The sequence below is a fragment of the Diabrotica virgifera genome, chromosome 8 (assembly GCF_917563875.1).
Source record: "Diabrotica virgifera virgifera chromosome 8, PGI_DIABVI_V3a".
Classification (NCBI taxonomy): domain Eukaryota; kingdom Metazoa; phylum Arthropoda; class Insecta; order Coleoptera; family Chrysomelidae; genus Diabrotica; species Diabrotica virgifera.
The window spans coordinates 157,953,228-157,973,032 of NC_065450.1; the positions used below are offsets into that span (position 1 = coordinate 157,953,228).

The 19,805-nt window shown below is 33.1% G+C and overlaps 1 protein-coding gene across 1 annotated transcript in view; it reads left to right on the top strand.

Annotated features, from left to right (window-relative positions):
• Positions 1-19,805, top strand: part of LOC126890408 (microfibril-associated glycoprotein 4-like) — a 90,391-nt gene that overhangs the window by 50,444 nt on the left and 20,142 nt on the right. Inside the window, exon 5 of the mRNA XM_050659313.1 lies at positions 7,112-7,345. Coding sequence (XP_050515270.1) covers positions 7,112-7,345 — 234 coding nt within the window. The remainder of the gene's footprint in view (positions 1-7,111; positions 7,346-19,805) is intronic.

A 19,805-nucleotide genomic window follows, 5' to 3' on the forward strand; every position in this document is an offset into this window, starting at 1 on the left:
CCAGTAAGATATGTTAAACTTTTAATTTACCTTTTAAATTTACTTACATCTTGAGAACATAATTATAAAGTATGCTTTGAAACAAATTAATGTTAAATGTATTAGTCAAATTATTTATTAATATAAATAGTATTAACTGGTGTCACAAAAGCTGGTAATACTTTTGTAGTTAAAATTTTTGTAACAATCTTTTTTATTTTAAATTTTAATTTTTCAACCGAACAATTGATGGATATGACATTTGTTTTGGGTGAAACCATTAGAAATTATTACGAGCTTTTGTGACACGACTATATAGATACTATTTACTCCATAATATTAATATACTTCTATAACGTTCATTTGTTTCAAAGCATACTTTATACGTTCTCAAGATGTAGGTAAATTAAAAAGTTATTAACTAATCTTACTCAATACAATTTAACTAACAAAATTGGGTACAATAAAGTTACTACGGTAGAAAAATTTCTAAGGAAGGTTTTAAAATTGGTTGTTTAATTTAATAATTAATTTATCCATATTAATTACTTATTAGTATGGTAAAAAAATGTTAGTAACATAATTTTAAAGTTATTAAATTCAATTAAGTTGCACTTGCATACGTTTTATTTTAATCTTTAATTACGTTTTTATTTTCATCTTTCATATTTTAGTGTATGTTTCTAAAATCAGAGTATAATTTTTTTTGCAAAAAAATGTAATTAAAATTATCGCGGATATGAAATAACCGCAAAACGTAAAATCTATTGTTCTTTTTAAATATTTACAAAACCAAACATGCTAGGTACATACAACCTCATACCAAAAGAAAGGTTGTAATATTTACAACAAAATGCAATAATAATATACAGGGTGTTCCTCTTAAAAAAATGAGAAAATTTTGAATTTGCAAATAGTGATCACACTGTATATTTTATGGCTATAAGTAAAAGATATTTAATTATTTAAAAATGACATTATATTATAAAAACTTTGACCTACAACTTAAATTTTTATTCCCTTGGAAACATAATCCACAGCCCTATAAATTGATGTGATCTTGATTATTGATATGAGATAATATTCTTATATGTCATTTAATTTAATCAATGCATTAATAATAATCTAATTAATTTACCAGATCACATATCAATATGTTTTCAATCTCAGGGCTTTTTATAAAATTAATTACTTACTTACGTGGCTTCTAAGTATTTCTCAATGGTTCCTAATCGGGATAGGAAAGAAAAGAGTAAAATAATACACACATATGGGTTACAATTGTAATCAAAATATTGTTTATTTTATTTAAATGGCAATCACTGCTTAATATTTGCTATATCTTATTATTCTTAAACATAACATTTACACATGGGAATCTTATTTCCTTTTGGTTTCCAATTGAAAGTTTTTATTAACATTTAACTATTATGATTTATTAGCAACAATTCTATTTAAGTTTGATGAAGCTTTTCTGATATTATTGATTATGTTTCTTCAATTTTAAATGTGGTATTTAATACGAAAAACCCATACATTCATGTCCAAACAAATGAGACTGACCTTTTTCTGGTGAACTGAGAATGTCTTCACACAAGACCCGTTTCCTGCTATCCTTGGCTGCGATCAAAACCTCGTCCTGGCTTCCAGTAATGTTCTCCTTGGAAACTAGCTCGTATAGCTCTCGTTTCCTGCTTCTGTCGTGATGCTGTGTTCTACCTTTTTCGAAACTGCAATCAGCTACCGGGAACTCTTGGCTCAAGGAGGTTCTTTTACTCTCAACCTGGCCTACCTCTCGTTCCACGATAGATACTCCACACTCACGGAACTACACCGGCTTTCTCACTCTCCGTACACTACCGTCTACTACTGGACTTCACTTCTCGACAGCTCAAAACATTCTGATCTCTCCTTTCAGTCATTCACCTACTTTCTAAATATCCCTTCCAGATTCACAAATCAACCTTCCACCACCAACTCTCATTCGCAGTATTCCTCAAAACCAATTTTTAATCTTTCTAAATATGCTTAATGGATTTCAAGAAAAATAGTTAATTCCCATTCTAAAATTACTTTCTACTATTTACAAATTTTAATGACCTATTATCTACTTCAACTGAGTCTTATTTAGCATAGGCTAATGATCGAACCTTCCGCGAACAACGATAATGAACTATTATCTATTTCAAATGAGTCTTATTTAGCATAGCCTAATGATCGAACCTTCCGCGAACAACGATAATGGTACGCGTCATTCACTTTGTTTATTCTAAGCGCATTGTCCCGAGTTTCGTATGCTTCTCCTAATCACTTCTTAAAATTAAATATAACAATTTGTTGTATACAGGTTGTTCTAAATTTATATGCCCGTGGTTGAGAAAATTGAAAATATTTTATATTAAATTGAATTCTGTTTATAATTATCAAAATTTAATTTTCATATCAAATAGAAATATAACAAAATATTACCATTTTTTTCAATATAAATGTAAATATTTCGAAAATTATTAACTTTAGGCCTGTAAAACTGTATTGAAAAATGATTTATTATATAGGGTGTTCCATTTAAAAAAATAAAACTTTGGTTCATACCGTCGTTCTAACTCACCCTGTATAATCGAAGATAATTTTAAATTATAGACGGTTTTGATATATGTACATTAGTTTTGTTAAAATCATTTTTTTGTATATCCCATAGTTTAGCCGTAATCAAAGAAAACCCGAGGTTTGGCGCACCCTGTATATAGTGCACGGAATCTAGCCCCCTGGGCGAGGTGGCGGCTACCGCTCGCTACTATTTCGGTTCCCGTGGAATGCCTCCTCACTACAGAGTGCGTCCACCTTAGCAGGTTCCAATTAATCCATTGCATCTCTGCCGTTTGAGCTCTTCCCGGTTCACTACACCAAGAAGAATTGTCTTCATAATTCTTCTTGCTGATCTTAAATACACTCTCGGTAGTTATTACTCCTTTTGGTTTCGCCGGAGTGGTGGCACGTGGAGCGGCTGCACCAATATGGAAACTCGTTTGATCCTCTACGGTTAATCTGCAGATCGCCGGCTGCAGGCATCATATCATTACACGTGCAGTACGAAAATCTAAACAGAGTTTACTAAAAGTGACTGTCTACGGATATCATCTTTCTTTATCAACGTGGAATGAAGTAAACACTTCTGTTGTACGTAGGCATATGAATTTATTAAAAAATCCTTAAAATTTATTCACGAGGGAGTGGAAGTTCAAAACGTTTTCGGTCAGACTGACCATCATCAGTGTAAACGTCCAGTGTACAAGTAATTGTAACTAGCCGCTTCAATAGGTACAAAAACCTCTAAAATACATTATTGTTACATTCTATAATAAAAAGTGGTCGACATTAAGTCGATGTCTTAAGATTTAAAGATCACATGTCAATGTATTTCATCCTTGCTCGAAAATTGCACAAGGTATGTACTTGTGTTCAGGTGAGAGGTTACGAACCAACTGATATCTTTCTTTGTATCTTCCTTCAATACCATGTATTGAGTTTTTCCTTGGTTGATTCTTAATCCATACATTTTTGCTTCCGCTTCGAACTTTCGGAAGAATTTTTGGAGGTGTTCCTTTGTTCTTGTTAGGATGACAAGGTCATCAGCCTAAGCTATAAATTGCTGTCTGTTATTAAAAATGGTACCTCTCGAATTAATTTTTATCCTTCTTACTATGTGTTCCTGCGGATCGAGGGTCATACTGTTTCAGTACTTTATTTACTGTGAATTGTTTTGAAAAATTTCGTTCCATTTTTATCCTGTTTTTTGTACTTTTGAGCGTCATTCTTACTTATTTAATAAACTTTCCTGGAATACCTAAGGATTTCATTGCTTCATATTACAGTATATCTTGCTCTACTGAGTCCTATTGTTCTGTATTAATTTTAATAAACATATTTAATCTGTTGTTGATCTTCTTAGTCCACCTCCTTGGTATTCCCAACGATCTTGTTTGACTCCTTTTTCCATCTACACATTATTTCGGATGATTTTTGCAAGTATTTTATAGGCCGCTTCAATTTCCTCTATAATTTTCGGAATTTGAGGTTAAAATAATAGTAAATAAATAAGTGGTTCGATTATGTTTCAACACACATTGGTTTTTTACACTTTTTGCATGGCCACCTTGCCTTCATATGATACACAAAACACTTTAACTGTTTTTAAAGTTTTCCCGGAAAATGAAATCTTTCGGTGACTTCAATGCTGGAACCAGCTTTTCTTTTTCTTTGTGTTCTTGAAGTGACACCATCTCTCAAATAACTACGTACTATATGATGATGGAATTCTAACTGATCCATCACATTTTCAGCAGAAATTTGATGAAATTTCAAGGCATTAGTCATGATAATGCCAAGAAAGTACGTAAATAAAACCCACCACCACTTTTTACCATTTATACTTATTGGATATAATGATATGCACTGATCATGCTTATTCGGTTCACCCATTCTAAAATTTTAGGAAGCAAACAATTTTGGTTGTACTATATTTTCTTTTGATTTTGACGCCCTGGACCACCGTTTTACTTGATCTAATGGTTCAATGATATTCTAATTGGATAACATACAACAAGCAATATTGTCATATCATTTTGCACACAAAATTACATTAGTTTTGTAGAATATATAAACATATGTACCTCTTGCCATTTTCTTCATTAGCTTAGACTCCATTACTGGACACTTTCGCACACGATTTTCTTATACATCATCCTTTAGCTTTTGTTTTATTTTTTTGTTTCAGAAACGATCTTTAAAATCACCTATTTTGGCATTATCCGCTAGATGAACAAACTTTTATAACTCTAAGTACGTGCCTCTGCTCATCAATTTTTAAACACAGGAATCACCTAGGTCCTCATCTAATGAACAGTATAACAGTATAACCTTTCTCGTGGTAATCTGTTAAACATTCAATTAGATAATATAATATTGCAAAAAAGATTGCATTTCGATTGGAGATATTGTAAAAGAGTGATATTTTTTCTGTGCGTATAAAATAATTGCCTGGTCACAAATGTATGTAATAATTTCTTCAGTTATTTTTCAAAAATTTGTTTTGGTGATAAATTCGTCAGAGCTTCGTTAACGTTTTTCTTCTCGTCTTCAAATGATATAGTTACGGTTGTGGTAGTAGATTGAAAATCGGTTTTTGCCCACTTAGGTTTTAAGAAATTAGCATATTACTTGGATAGTCCATCCAAAACTTCATCAGAAGTTCTCCTATTTTCTGGTTTATTATGAGACTTAAGAGAAGTTTTTATAGTTCCAGAAATTTCATTTATTTTGGATCTTCTAGAAAATCATCAAGTTCTTCAGTATCTGTCAGTTCATCAAAAATTGGTGGCAGAACACACAAATCAATATTTTCCTGTTGTTCATATTCCTCATTATTAACTTCTTCCAAGGCTTATTCCAATTTTTGGAAGGTTTTGGAGCCGTAAAATATTGTAGAATCCATAATGATCTGAAACCAAGCCAATACGCGAATTGGACATATTTGTGCCTAATGTCCTCGTTCAAGGACGGTAAAATATAGTGGCTGTTAAATACTACCAAATATAAAATAAGTTTGTTGTAAATATTTGCATTTAGACTAGTCCGTGCACTACTAATTTGCGGTATAAAACTTTTAAAATATTTTTTTTTCTTGATGGAAAAATGATTTTTTATTTGTAACCGCACCTCTTCAGAAACTCATGTTCTACAAAGCACTATATAATCACAACTGGTTGTATTTAAAGCGAACTAAAGCAAGTTACTGACTACACTATTCATCTTGATAAGAGAAAACGTGAAAAATAGCTCAAAACATTTTTAAATTCAACAAAAAGTTTATTTTTATAGGCATCCTCAAACGAGTACGGTCGGCGTTAATGGGTTAATAGTTATTGTTATACAGGGTGTCTCGAAAAGATTGGTCATAAATTATACCACACATTCTGGGGTCAAAACTAGTTCGATTGAACCTAACTTACCTTGGTACAAGTGTGTTCATAAAAAAAGTTACAGCCCTAAAGTTACAAAATGAAAATCGATTTTTTTCAATATATCGAAAATTATTAGAGATTTTTTATTCAAAATGGACATGTATGATTCTTATGGCAGGAGCATCTTAAAACAAAATTATGGTGAAGTTTGTCCACCCCATAAAAATTTTATGGGGGTTTTGTTCCCTTAAACCCCCCAAACTTTTGTATACGTTTCAATTAAATCATTATTGTGGTACTATTAGTTAAACACAACGTTTTTAAAATTTTTTTGTCTCTTAGTATTTTTTCGATAATCCAGTTTTTATCGAGATGCGGCTTCTTTTTTAATATATTTACATAAAAATTTTCTGGGGGTTTTGTTCCTTGAAAGCCCCCCAATGTTTGTGTACGTTCCAATTAAACTATTATTGCGGTACCATTAGTTAAACACAGTGTTTTTAAAACCTTTTTGCCTCTTAGTCTTTTTTTGGCAAGTCACCTTTTATCGAGATCTTGCTTCTTTTTCAAAATATACCTAAAAATGCAAAATATAAATAAATTTTCACATTATTAACAAGTCTCTATAATCGTACTTAACCATACACAAATATGTGGTGGATTCGAAAAATATTCAAAATATGTCGATAAACACTGGCTTATCGAAAAAGTAATAAGAGGCAAAAAAGTTTTAAAAACATTGTATTTAACTAATGATGCCCCAATAATAATTTAATTGGAACGTACACAAAAGTTTGGGGGGGTTTAATGGAACAAAACCCCGATAAAATTTTTATGGGGAACACAAGTTTCACTCTAATTTTTTTTAAGATGTTGCTGCCATAAGAATGCCACGTGTCCATTTTCATTAAAAAATCTCTAAGAGTTTTCGATATATGAAAAAAAATCGATTTTGATTTTGTAACTTCAAAGGGCTGTAACTTTTTTTGTGTGCACTATTGTATATAGCTAAGTGAGGCTCAATCAACCTATTTTTGACCCCAGAATCTGTGGTATAATTTATGACCAATCTTTTCGGCACACCCTGTATAAATGTACCTACTCATGAATTTTAATCACATATAAGGGTTTCTTTAAGCCTGCCTAAGATCCTTAAGCTTTTTTATTTTTAGCGCATGAAACTAATCAGCTGCTTGTGGAATTAACAGACAAGGATGGAGTTAAAGCTTACGCTTTGTATGACGCATTTGCTATCGGTTCAGAAGTGGATGGATACCGTTTAAATACTTTACAGGGATATTCTGGTGATGCCGGTGATTCCTTAAGTCACCATGTAGGACAAAAATTTACTACTAAAGATCTGGATCTAGACAGTTTTGATTTTGGGAACTGCGCGGAATTATACTGTATGTAGTAATTAATTTATTATTGTAAATATTATTGACTAGATAAACACCATTATTTTGACTTGCCACTATCAAGTCATGTCGTTCCGCTTCTCACTGCTGCGCCGGAATTACCTGACTTGAAAATGGCAAGTGATACATTGCCGAAACCTCGTCAAAATAATGGTTTTTCTAAAAACCAAAATTATTCAACCCCGGAAAGTCACAGAAATCATAAATATACAGTATGGTGCAAATCAAAGGAATAAATTTGTTATTTCGTAAGCCGGTGCCTTAAAAAAGTAATCCCGAAACAGGTCGATTTTTATTTTTAAATTATGATATTTTTATGTATGTAATCGATGATTTTTTTAAATGAGAATAGAGGTCGTGTGCTAGCTCGTTTAAGAGGTTATTCAATTAATAATTTAAATATCTACATAATTATTTGTACTGGGTGTCCCAAAAAATTTATTAAATTAAATTATTTGACTAAAAAAAGAAGAATGTATGTAATTTATAATAGCACAGCTTTATAATAGCATCTTTAAAAGCGTGGTACTGTATGGATGTGAAACCTGGCAACTGAATGAGCGAACAGAACAGAAGTTGCTTGCACTGGAAATGGACTTCTGGCGAAGATCGGCCTGCATCTCCAGAGTCTCACATATAACGAATGAACGGGTACGAGATGTTATGAATAGAAAAACAAACATAATTGAAGAAGTCCAACAAAAACAACTTTGTTGGTATGACCATGTACAAAGAATGGAGGAACATCGACTCCCAAAGCTAATAATGGAATGGCAACCCCCGGAAAGAAGGAAAAGGGGCAGACCGAAAACAACCTGGATAAGTGGAATCCAGAAAGCCATGTCTGAGAGAGATCTCCGACCAGGAGATTGGACAGATCGACGCGGCTGGAGAATAGGAACCGGAAGGCGCAGGACGCTATAAACCGGTTTTATATATATGTATGTAATTTATTTAATTCAAAATATATTTTACTACCGTCAAATATCAGAAAAAAATGTTTATATCATAAATAGACATGGCTTTTGGCTTCAATTAAATGTTCAAACTTCGAAGAGGTAGGTGGCTGGCGGTAGCTGGTTTGAACATTGAATTTAAACGAAAAGCAATGTTTACTTGAGAAATAAATATTTTTTTCTCTTTTCGGGCAATAGTAAAATATATTTTGAATTAAATAAATGACAAACATTCTCCTTTTTTTTTGGTCAAATATTTTATTTAAATTTTTTTTTGACGTCCTATATAAATACTTATATAATTGTTTACATTACTGTATAGAGAATTAAATAACCTTTAAATTGAGCAGGCACCCGACCACTATTCCTATTAAAAAGATTATCGATTAGGTCATCAAGCCCAGATGGATGACGTCACTAGTATGACATATATGCCAAAATATCATAATTTGAAAATAAAAATCGACCTGTTTCGGTATTTTTCCTTGAAGTCTCCGGTTTACGAGATGACGAATTTATCCCTCTCATTTGCACCATACTGTATATTAAAAAAAAACAACTAAACTTTTTCATAAAAGATATTTGTTAAAATTCCCTAAAAAGGGCTACATCACAGAAGTAGTTTTCTGTCGGATGACCTGATCATCATCAGTGCTGGCCTAAAATACGTATAACCTGATAAGTTAATGCACAGTTTTTAAATTTTGACTACGGTTTTAAGGTTATAGGTTATACTCACACGATGCTGACATTCTAACTACCTAAATACAAAAATATAAGTGTAAAGACTCTTTAAAATTGATCCACCATAAAAATAAAGATTAAATTCGTGAACTTGAACATGGATGTACAAAATATCCCATGTATTCTGCTCGAGGTACCATTTGGGCCCAAATTGACTTGTTCACATGTTGAATAGATTATGGCAAGTGGCGAATGATAACGGAAATCCTGAATGATGACATGACAGAAATGACAGTTCGACAGGAAGTTAAAATATTTACTTATTAGTTATGTAGACTCTGGTGTAGAGCTTGTTAAAATTGAGAACAGTAACGAAAATCACTCCAATGTGATAAATAATCAATTAAAGTACAATTAAACTTGATGTTATAATTACATGTACATTACATATAAAAACGATAACTATGAAAATCGATAATAAATCCTCTTGTGAACACACATAGGATGTAGAAACGCATTTTATGTTGCTTGTAAAGTTATCGAATTTATATATAGTTGGTAGTTGTTGGAGTTTGTGTAAGTGCAAGAAAAACCCTCAGTAGAGGTGATAGGATATAGGATATATAGGATAGTGAGGATATATCATTAAAAACAAGCTCAGACTTGGGCAACTTATTCCTAAGGACGCCGCAGGCTACTCGGAAACCTAAGGGTTTGAAAACAAACCGTCATAAGATGTAGCTAACGGTAGGGAAGGAAAGGATGAAAAAATATAAGATGTATATGAGACAATTAATGAGAATGTAGCATAAAAGGACCCAGAGAGCAACAATAAGACTTGTTTATTTGGTTTTATTATGCATAAGTGTTATCAGGTGGTATGTTATGGTAATATCAAACTGAATAGATTGGGTGAAAGTCAAATGTAGAATTAAGGGGGCTGGATTGAATATAGATGATTATTTCATTCATAGGAGATTCTGACCAATAGAAAGCTACAGAAATAAAAATTAAACTGATTATTTTTTAATGATTTTAACTTCTAATCGTATAGTAAGATATTTGATCACGTGTTTAATTCTGTCTGTTTAATACTGAGAATTATCTACTGTAGAAAATTACCGACAGAATTTTTTAAATAGATTGTTTCTGTTTAATGGCAACCAGTTTCCTAGTTTTGACAACTGTCACATTTAAGAAAATATCCATAATATACGTATTAAAAAATAATCTTACGAATATCACACGACAGTAAGACTAAATAAGAAAATAATGCTTCATTTTTACTCAAATTTGTTGTCATTGGGCAATAGACACGAGAGCCCGCAGGGTCTATTGCCAGACAACAAATTTTCGAAAAACTGTCGCATTATTTTCAATTTATTCTCTCTCTCTCTCTTGTGATATTATACCCTATAATTTTTGATAATTCCCCATCGTCAAGTATATTACGTCAGATGTCCTTCGTTGCTATGAAAAAATACATTCAGAGACTTAATGACAATTAATGTTTTGAAAATTATAAAAGTGATGACTTTCAACCGTCAAATATTTATAACAACTGTGTGTTTAATTGTACTAATTTGTACTTACATAAATAAATTACAATAAAATTTTGGTTTTGAACAGTTTTATTCATGAAATAATCGCAACAAATTGCACTAGATCTCTAAAATGAATATAGAATTTTTGCCCTCGTGACACTTTGACAAAATTTTGATAATGGGAATGTGTGTGGATGATAATATCAGTCATTTATATGTATGTCACTAGATAGATAATAGTGGTTTAATAGATGAAAATGAAAAGAAGATCATTGTGGGTTGTACCAAATCAATTATAAGTGTATTGGTGGATGGAAAATGTGAAAAAAGCAGTAAAAGGGTGGAATATAATATTGTAATTGTGTTAAGAAAAAAGTTGTCGGTGGAGTTGTTGGAAGTCCCGGTTGAACGAAACATGGCAATTGTCACAGTTCGGGCTTTTCGTTTTTCTTTGATTATTTCTAGGTCCTCGTACCAGGCCAGTTTTAAGAAGTCTTTCTGTAGGATATTGTGGAGTAGAGAGACATCATCTGGGATATTCAAAGTATGATTTTTATGTTTAAGATGTTGGGAAAAAGTAGAGGTGTTCTCTCTTTTTGTGTGTTCAAGAGAGCGAGAAGCAAGTGATCTACAAGTTCTTCCTATATACGTAACATCACAGTCAGAACATAAACTACAATGCTACTCCTCCCCCTACCGTTAGCTACACCTTATGACGGTTTGGTTTCAAACCCTTACACTGGCGAACCGTCCATGTAACCACTGTTACCATTGGTAACAGTTAAAAATTTTGCAATAAATATTTTATGACTGTTATGAAATAATTCCATTTATATTTTTTACCAACAGAAATATGTGTTAATAGTACCTAATTCAGTAAATAGCCAACTAGACGCACGAAAATATTGGCGAGATAAGTGAATACATTGCACGTTATTATATTATGCTATTACCAATACTGGCAGTGGTAACGAAGGAGAAACCTCGCTATCGCTCGGGACTAGCTCGTTTCTGAAAATTTTGAAGGGACGACGGCTCTGTTAGAGACGACGCGCGGGCACGCTGTGTATATCAGTATTGTAACCATTTTGAGAATTGGTAACATTAGTTTAGTACCTATTACAGATTACAGTGTGCGTGCATTTAACCCTTAAGTACTAACATCTTAAATCAATGGCGTAAAGACTAACTAACCTCCTGACAGACGGGTTTAACATTTTAGTGGTAATTTTTGTTTTTGTTAAATATTTTAATTCAAAAAAGTATCTCGATGACTTACTGAAAGTATTGATTATCTTAAAAACACAGTAATTAATCTAGTTTTTCTATATTTATTAAAATAAAAAACATTATAACAAGAATGGAAGGATTGTTTGTGTACCATTTTACTACTGAAAAAAAGTGTGATAAAGATTAAACAAATTAAAAAATCTTAATAAAAATGTTTAATCGAGTTAAAAAAAGAGTAAGAAAAATGAAAATAAAAAGGTTTTTAAAAAATGTTAAAACAAAAAAAAAACTGACAGGTACTACAATTAGTACAGTGTAGCAATGGTAGCCAGTGGCAACATTTTCCTCACAAATTGATTCCACTTCGCTTATGTCGTCTTCTACCTCATAAATCCATTTCAAAAGAGTTTGCTCAGGGTCTTTTTTTCCCTTATTTAATGTTTTTTGACGAACTGGGATACATTATAATAATGTGGAACTGGGCACAAACACTAACACCCCGTCTATTAGACGGAAATCACACTTTGAGCCTAAATATCTTTCGAATAACAACCAGCAGCAACTTGCCGAATTCAGTACTACTAAACAACAACCCAACTTGAAAAGTCATAAACGGGTGACCTTCAAAATTTTCTAGGAAGGGAAATATCCTACTTTCGACAAGCAATGCCGTCTGAGAGACGGGGTGTTAGTACTTAAGGGTTAAACATGGAAGAGTGTTGCTACGTATTGCGTAATTGATCAACTACTTGAAAAGTTATTCTCCTTGTATATTTTTTTATACATAATTTTGAAGAAAAAAATGATAATATTGAAAATGGAAGAATTAAAATATAAACAATAGTTTTCAAAATCTATTCTTTTTCCTACTTGTTCATTTTTTATGTTAATTTTATGGTAGAATAATATGTTTAGTTTGTTTATTATTTATTGTTATACCTGTTACATATACATTATTACATACATATAATTTGGGAATAGTGATTTGTTTAATTTTATCCCACAGGAATGAAAACAAAAACTTATATTTGGGAGGTTCAAAATATTTTTTTTAAATAAAATTTTTTTACATCTGGTTTGGTAACACTTTAAAAAAAGTCACGCTTTGCCACTGAACCCTTAGGGTTTGAGTCTTAGCATATCCACCTTTACTTTACAAGCCATGAAGAGAAAAAGGCAACGTCGCAATTGATGACGTCGGTAGTCTGAGTTTCGGACTACCGCTTTCGAAACTACGATTTTAAAGTACAAATTCTGGTAAAATTTAGAGTATTTTTTGAGTCGAACAAGAAAATATTATTAATTAGAAGTTTGTACAAAATAACATCAAAAGTAATTCCTTGTAAGTAACGTTTATTGTACAAAAAAAAAACCAATAACAAGAATATAAACGGGATTAATTTTTTTCGAATCCTAAGAAAACTAATAAGTATTTTTCAAAAATTTAAACGCAGAGTGAAAGATTAAGTTAGGACCGAGGGCCCAAAGTCTCTGAAAACTTCTATGTTTATTTTAATAAGTTACAGGGGTGAAAAACTAAGAAAATTTAGTGTGATTTTTAGTTTTAAATATGTCATTAAAAAAAAACTTTTTATTCATTCTAAGGGACTTTCGGCCCTCGGTAATAAAGTAGTCTTTTATTCTGCGTTTAAATTTTTAAAAAATACTTATTAGTTTTCTCAGAATTCGAAAAAAATTATTACATTTAAAATACAGGCGTCAAAATTTTGCATTTTGTTCCTTTCCCCTTAAAGTTTGTCGCACTTATTTAGAAACACCCTGAATTGATAAAGAACAAATGTAGTTGTTAAACATTAGCGAATTAATCAAAAAAACAGAATGTTAAGAAAACCGGAGTCTATAGTTGGGTTTTAATTTCAGTATTTTATAAATGCCCAGTACACCATAAAAATTTAACTGGTTAGCAACAATATTATTACAGCGGTATTGTTAAAGAATTAGGCTATAACATATTAAAAAAATCACTTAAATCTGCCAACAGGTTTGGAAAATATAAAGGCGGAAATACATATCCGCGCCGCGAACTCCGCGCCGTGTGTGCGCCGCGCGTTCGTGGCGCGGTTATTGTTCGTTAAAATTTTTCATTTTGACGATCCAGAGGAAACTTACGAACGTTTAGTAATTGTAGATAATCATGTCTCTGTCCTGTACTTCTACTACATCTTATTTTGGTATTGTTCTGAAACTATTTTCTTGTGTCATCTTATGCAATTTACTATTTTATGTGGAATAAGCCACAGTTTGGGAACATTTCGGGAACTACCTTTTTCGCTTCCTGGCAACACAAATATAATGGTAGGGGAGCCCAAGCGGGGATTTTTGCAGTTACTCGAGCTGCAGATGTACCTCCACCATATATTGGCTCTTAACACAGGGGAGTTCGTTCAGGGGGGCCCGAAAAAAAATCTATCCTTAAAATATTCGAAATTGTCAGATTAAGATAAGGTAAGTTAAGTACATGCAAAAGAGTCTATATTTCAAAAATATGACGATTTGAACGGAGCGTACGGAAATGGGTGAGTCAAAATATTTCACAAAAAAAAGCGAATATTTCGCGAAATGAACGTCAGATTGAAAAACTAAAAACTACGTGTTCAATATTTTTCAAAAATCTATCGAAAAATACCAAACTTGACCACCCACGGAGAGGGGTGGGGGCTAAATTTAAAATTTTAAATACAAATCCCGCGATCTTTCGCAAAATAAACATCATATCGAAAAACTGCAAATACACTTTATCAATGTTTTTGAAAAATCTATCGAATAGTTCCAAGCACGACCCCCCACGGAGGTGAGGTGGGGGTTACTTTAAAATCTTAAATGGTAGACCCCGTTTCTTATTGCAGATTTGGATTGTTTGTATAAAAATAAATAACTTTTATTCGAAACATTTTTTTGAATTATGGATAGATGGCGCTATAATCGGAAAAAAGATTGTTGGAAATGGAAAATTAAATTAAAAAATGGGAAGTCCCCACTAAAATGGAAAATTTTACTTAACTTTTTTGGTTTTAGGACCTAATAATCACAACCCAATAGGTCCCCAAAGCGCTCGAGTGACTGCACATTTAGCATACTTTGCTCCCCTACCATAATATATCTGCTTGTTCCTACAACCAGAAACAAAATTAGAGAACTATAGGTTCTTCCAAGCCCTGTGTTAACTTTTTCGCTTTCCGGTGACCCAATTATAATATATCTGCTTGTTCCAACTCAGTTGCTTCACCAGAAGCGAAGTTAGGAAACTATAGGCTCTTCCAAGATGTGCGTTACCTTTTTCGCTTTCCGACGACACAATTATAACATATCTACTTGTTCCAACTCCGTTGCTTCACCAGAAGCGAAGTTAGGAAACTATAGGCTCTTCCAAGTTGTGCGTTACCTTTTTCGTTTTCCGGTGACCCAATTATAATATATATGCTTGTTCCAACTACGTTGCTTCACCAGAAGCGAAGCTAGAAAACTATTGGGTCTTCCAAGTTGTGCGTTACCTTTTTGGCTTTCCGGTGACCCAATTATAATATATCTGCTTGTTCCAACTCCGTTGCTTCACCAGAAGCGAAGTTAGAAAACTATTGGGTCTTCCAAGTTGTACGTTACCTTTTTGGCTTTCCGGTGACCCAATTATAATATATCTGCTTGTTCAAACTCAGTTGCTTCACCAGAAGCGAAGTTAGGAAACTATAGGATCTTCCAAGATGTGCGTTACCTTTTTCGCTTTCCGACGACACAATTATAACATATCTACTTGTTCCAACTCCGTTGCTTTACCAGAAGCGAAGTTAGGAAACTATAGGCTCTTCCAAGTTGTGTGTTACCTTTTTCGTTTTCCGGTGACCCAATTATAATATATATGCTTGTTCCAACTACGTTGCTTCACCAGAAGCGAAGTTAGAAAACTATTGGGTCTTCCAAGTTGTGCGTTAGCTTTTTGGCTTTCCGGTGACCCAATTATAATATATCTGCTTGTTCCAACTCAGTTGCTTCACCAGAAGCGAAGTTAGGAAACTATAAGCTCTTCCAAGATGTGCGTTACCTTTTTCGCTTTCCGACGACACAATTATAACATATCTACTTGTTCCAACTCCGTTGCTTCACCAGAAGCGAAGTTAGGAAACTATAGGCTCTTCCAAGTTGTGCGTTACCTTTTTCGTTTTCCGGTGACATAATTATAATATATCTGCTTGTTCCAACTCCGTTGCTTCACCAGAAGCGAAGTTAGAAAACTATTGGGTCTTCCAAGTTGTGCGTTACCTTTTTGGCTTTCCGGTGACCCAATTATAATATATCTGCTTGTTCCAACTCCGTTGCTTTACCAGAAGCGAAGTTAGAAAACTACTGGGTCTTCCAAGTTGTGCGTTAACTTTTTGGCTTTCCGGTGACCCAATTATAATATATCTGCTTGTTCCAACTCCGTTGCTTCACCAGAAGCGAAGTTAGAAAACTATTGGGTCTTCCAAGTTGTGCGTTACCTCTTTCGTTTTCCGGTGACCCAATTATAATATATCTGCTTGTTCCAACTCCGTTGCTTCACCAGAAGCGAAGTTAGAAAACTATTGGGTCTTCCAAGTTGTGCGTTACCTTTTTGGCTTTCCGGTGACCCAATTATAATATATCTGCTTGTTCCAACTCTGTTGCTTCACCAGAAGCGAAGTTAGAAAACTATTGGGTCTTCCAAGTTGTGCCTTACCTTTTTCGCTTTCCGGTGACACAATTATAATATATCCGCTTGTTTCAACTGCGTTGCTTCACCAGACACGAAGTTAGAAAACTGTAGGTTCTCCAAGTCGTGCGTTACCTATTTCGCTTTCCGGTGACACATAATATATATCTGCTTATGAATGTTTTTTTGATATTGATAACTATTTCCGAAGTGAAAGTCGAAAGGTCAAGTAAACTTGATTTCAAACTCGAATTGTGGCTTATGCCCAAATAAAATAATAAATCTTATTTTTATTACATGTTATTTTTAGTACAACAATGAACTAACATTTTTTAAAAAGGTCCGCATGTACATTTTTTTATTTCAGCTTCTATTTCCGTTCAGATCGGATTTAAGTTGTTTCTTTAAATTAAATGGTTCTTTATTGAGGATCCCACAATAATGATTTTCCACGTCAATTTCCTTCCGACAGTTCCGACCATTCCATTACTAACAAATATTCAACTCATGCGCGCCAAAACCAACAAACCACTCGCAAACCCGTCCAAATACGTATTGCGAACCATCAAAGCGTTTGTTGAAAAACCGACAGAATTTAGATCGTGGTGCGCCGTGTGCGTGCCGTTTGTGCGTCACTTGAAAACACGTACTAATCTGACGAATACGCTGCGCGCGAGCGGCTCGCACACCGAGCAGAGCGCATATGTATCTCCGCCTTAAGACATTAAAAATGACAAAATTTTTACGTGGACGCGGATTTCTATATGCACCCAAGTTTATATAAAAATATATTATATTGAACTAAAATCATCTTAATAACTTACCTTTTAATGTTCTTTATAATTTGGAGCACGAAATATTGTAAAATATTTCAGTTTCTCTGTAAATACAGTGAAAATTATTTAAAAACAAATGAGAACTGTCAGAATTAATCGGTCTACCAATAGATGTTGCCAAATTTCAACTTCATGGCTTGTTAAGTAAAGGTGGCTATGGTCTTAGTCTAAGCTTGTTTTTAATCATATATCGTCCCTAGATTATTTGAGACATTTTTACACTTCTACCACCCCTACTGTGCTTTTTTCTTGCACTTACACAAATTCCAACACCAACTTATTTAAATATATAAATTAGATAACTTTACAATCAACACAAAATGCGTTTCTATATCCTAGGTGTGATCACAAGAGGATTTATTATCGATTTTCATAGTTATCGATTTTATGTGTAATGTAGCTTGCCTACCTCCTTCATTGACAAACATACCTGACTGCATTTTCATAGTGTAAAGGCCGCGTCCCACCATCAAATAATTTGATCAAACTGGTTTGAGCAAACTAAAAGTGACAGTTAGTGACGTCACATCCTGAGTGTTCATTGTCGATAATAATGAAAAATTTTAATTTTAAATAAAGTACAAACAACTTAGACAACTCAATACAAAAAATTTGATCAAACTAGACTGATAGTGAGAGCACAGATTTTTAGAATTTCATAAAAACTGCAATTGTGACGTCACTTTGACGTACTTCCGGAGTTTGCTCAAACTGTTTGATGGTGAGACGCGGCCTTTATAACATCAAGCTTAATTTTACTTTAATTGAGTATTTATCACAGTGGACTGATTGTCGTTACTCTTCTAAATTTTATCAAGCTTTACACCAGAGTTTGCATAACTAACAAGTAAATATTTCAACTTTCTGTCGAACTGTCGTTTCTGTCATATCATCATTCAGGATTTCCTTTATTTTTTGCCACTTTCCATCATCTATTCAACATGTGAACAAGTCAATTTGGGCTCAAATGGTACCTCGAGCAGAATGCATGGGATATTTTGTACATCCATGTTCAAGTTCACGAATTTAATCTATGTTTCCATGACGGATCAATTTTAAAGGGTTTTTACCCGTTTTGTATTTTGTTGGTTAGCATATCAGCATCGCGTAAGTAAAACCTATTGGGACCGTGCAAGTTCGGAAAAGCGACACCTATTTCTACGCTCTGAACTTTTATTCGCACTTTTAATTATATTGGCCAATCATATGGTCCTGGTTACTGGATAATTGTCAAGGCCATAGTCCAAAAAAAAATAATAAGAAGAAAAAATTAGATTTAGGTTGTGTTATTCAAACATAAACAATTGTATGTAGTAAATAAAATTAGTTATTAAAATGCAGTATTGCAAGCAAAATACAATTAATTAAATTTACCTTTATATAATAATGGCATATCATATCAATATTGTGAAGCAATATATAATTTTTCTTCTTAACTGACAATAGGTATGAAATGTACGTCAATTTGACAATTTCAGTTGACAATATGAATTATTTAAGAAAGTTGCAATATTTCTCCGCTATTCGCGCACGATCGTTTTGCGTATCCCTTCCAAGTACTTGCACACCGCGAATAACCTTAAAACCGTGGTCAAAATTTAAAAACTTTGCATTAACTTATCAGGTTATACGTAGTTTAGGTCAGCACTCATGATAATCCGGCCATCCGATCGAAAACTAGTTCTGTGATGTAGCCCTTTTTAGAGAATTTTAACAAATATACTTTTTATAAAGGATTTTAGTTGTTTTTTGTAATATGTGGTATACATCCAACTACAGGAAAACTTTGTCCTCGTGGATTATTGACTAGATAAATACCATTATTTTGACGACGTTTCAGTAAGGTCTCACTTGTCATTGTCAAGTCAGGTAGTTCAGCTTCTCACTGCTGCGACGGAACTACCTGACTTGAAAATGGCAAGTGATACCTTATAACAAAAACGAAGTTGTGTTGTGGCAGAATAGATATAGCCTTAAAGGGTAGTTACTTATTTATGGAAGTTTCCTCAAACTAAGCTAGCTGGAAATTGAAGAGACTAAACAGTAGGGCTCAGGGGAGGATCAGGCCGTATTTGCACGCCCTAGTAAGACGGTACCTACTGAAATACTTGAATGATAAAGAAAATAAATTAATATAAGGAGTAATGAAAAGAAAGAAATATTGACCAAGAAGATATTCAGAAGTAGTGTTGAGCGCCAGGGAAGAATTGAATATATTCCTCTCCACGTGACCTATATTGCTGTACCTAACTAATACTATTAAAAAGGTAGGATAATAAAACATATAAGTATGTACAACCAACAAATTTAATGAAAAAAAATACCTAGAACCCCTATATACAATTTTATACAAACTAGCTAACCACCTGACGTACTAGGCTAGTACGCTCCTGTCTATTACACAGATATTACAGTAGAGAAAAGCAAATATATTGAATTTATTATACCAAGACAGTTAATGGATCTAAATATGTGTGTACAAAAACTTATTATTAAGGAGGATTACAATATTGG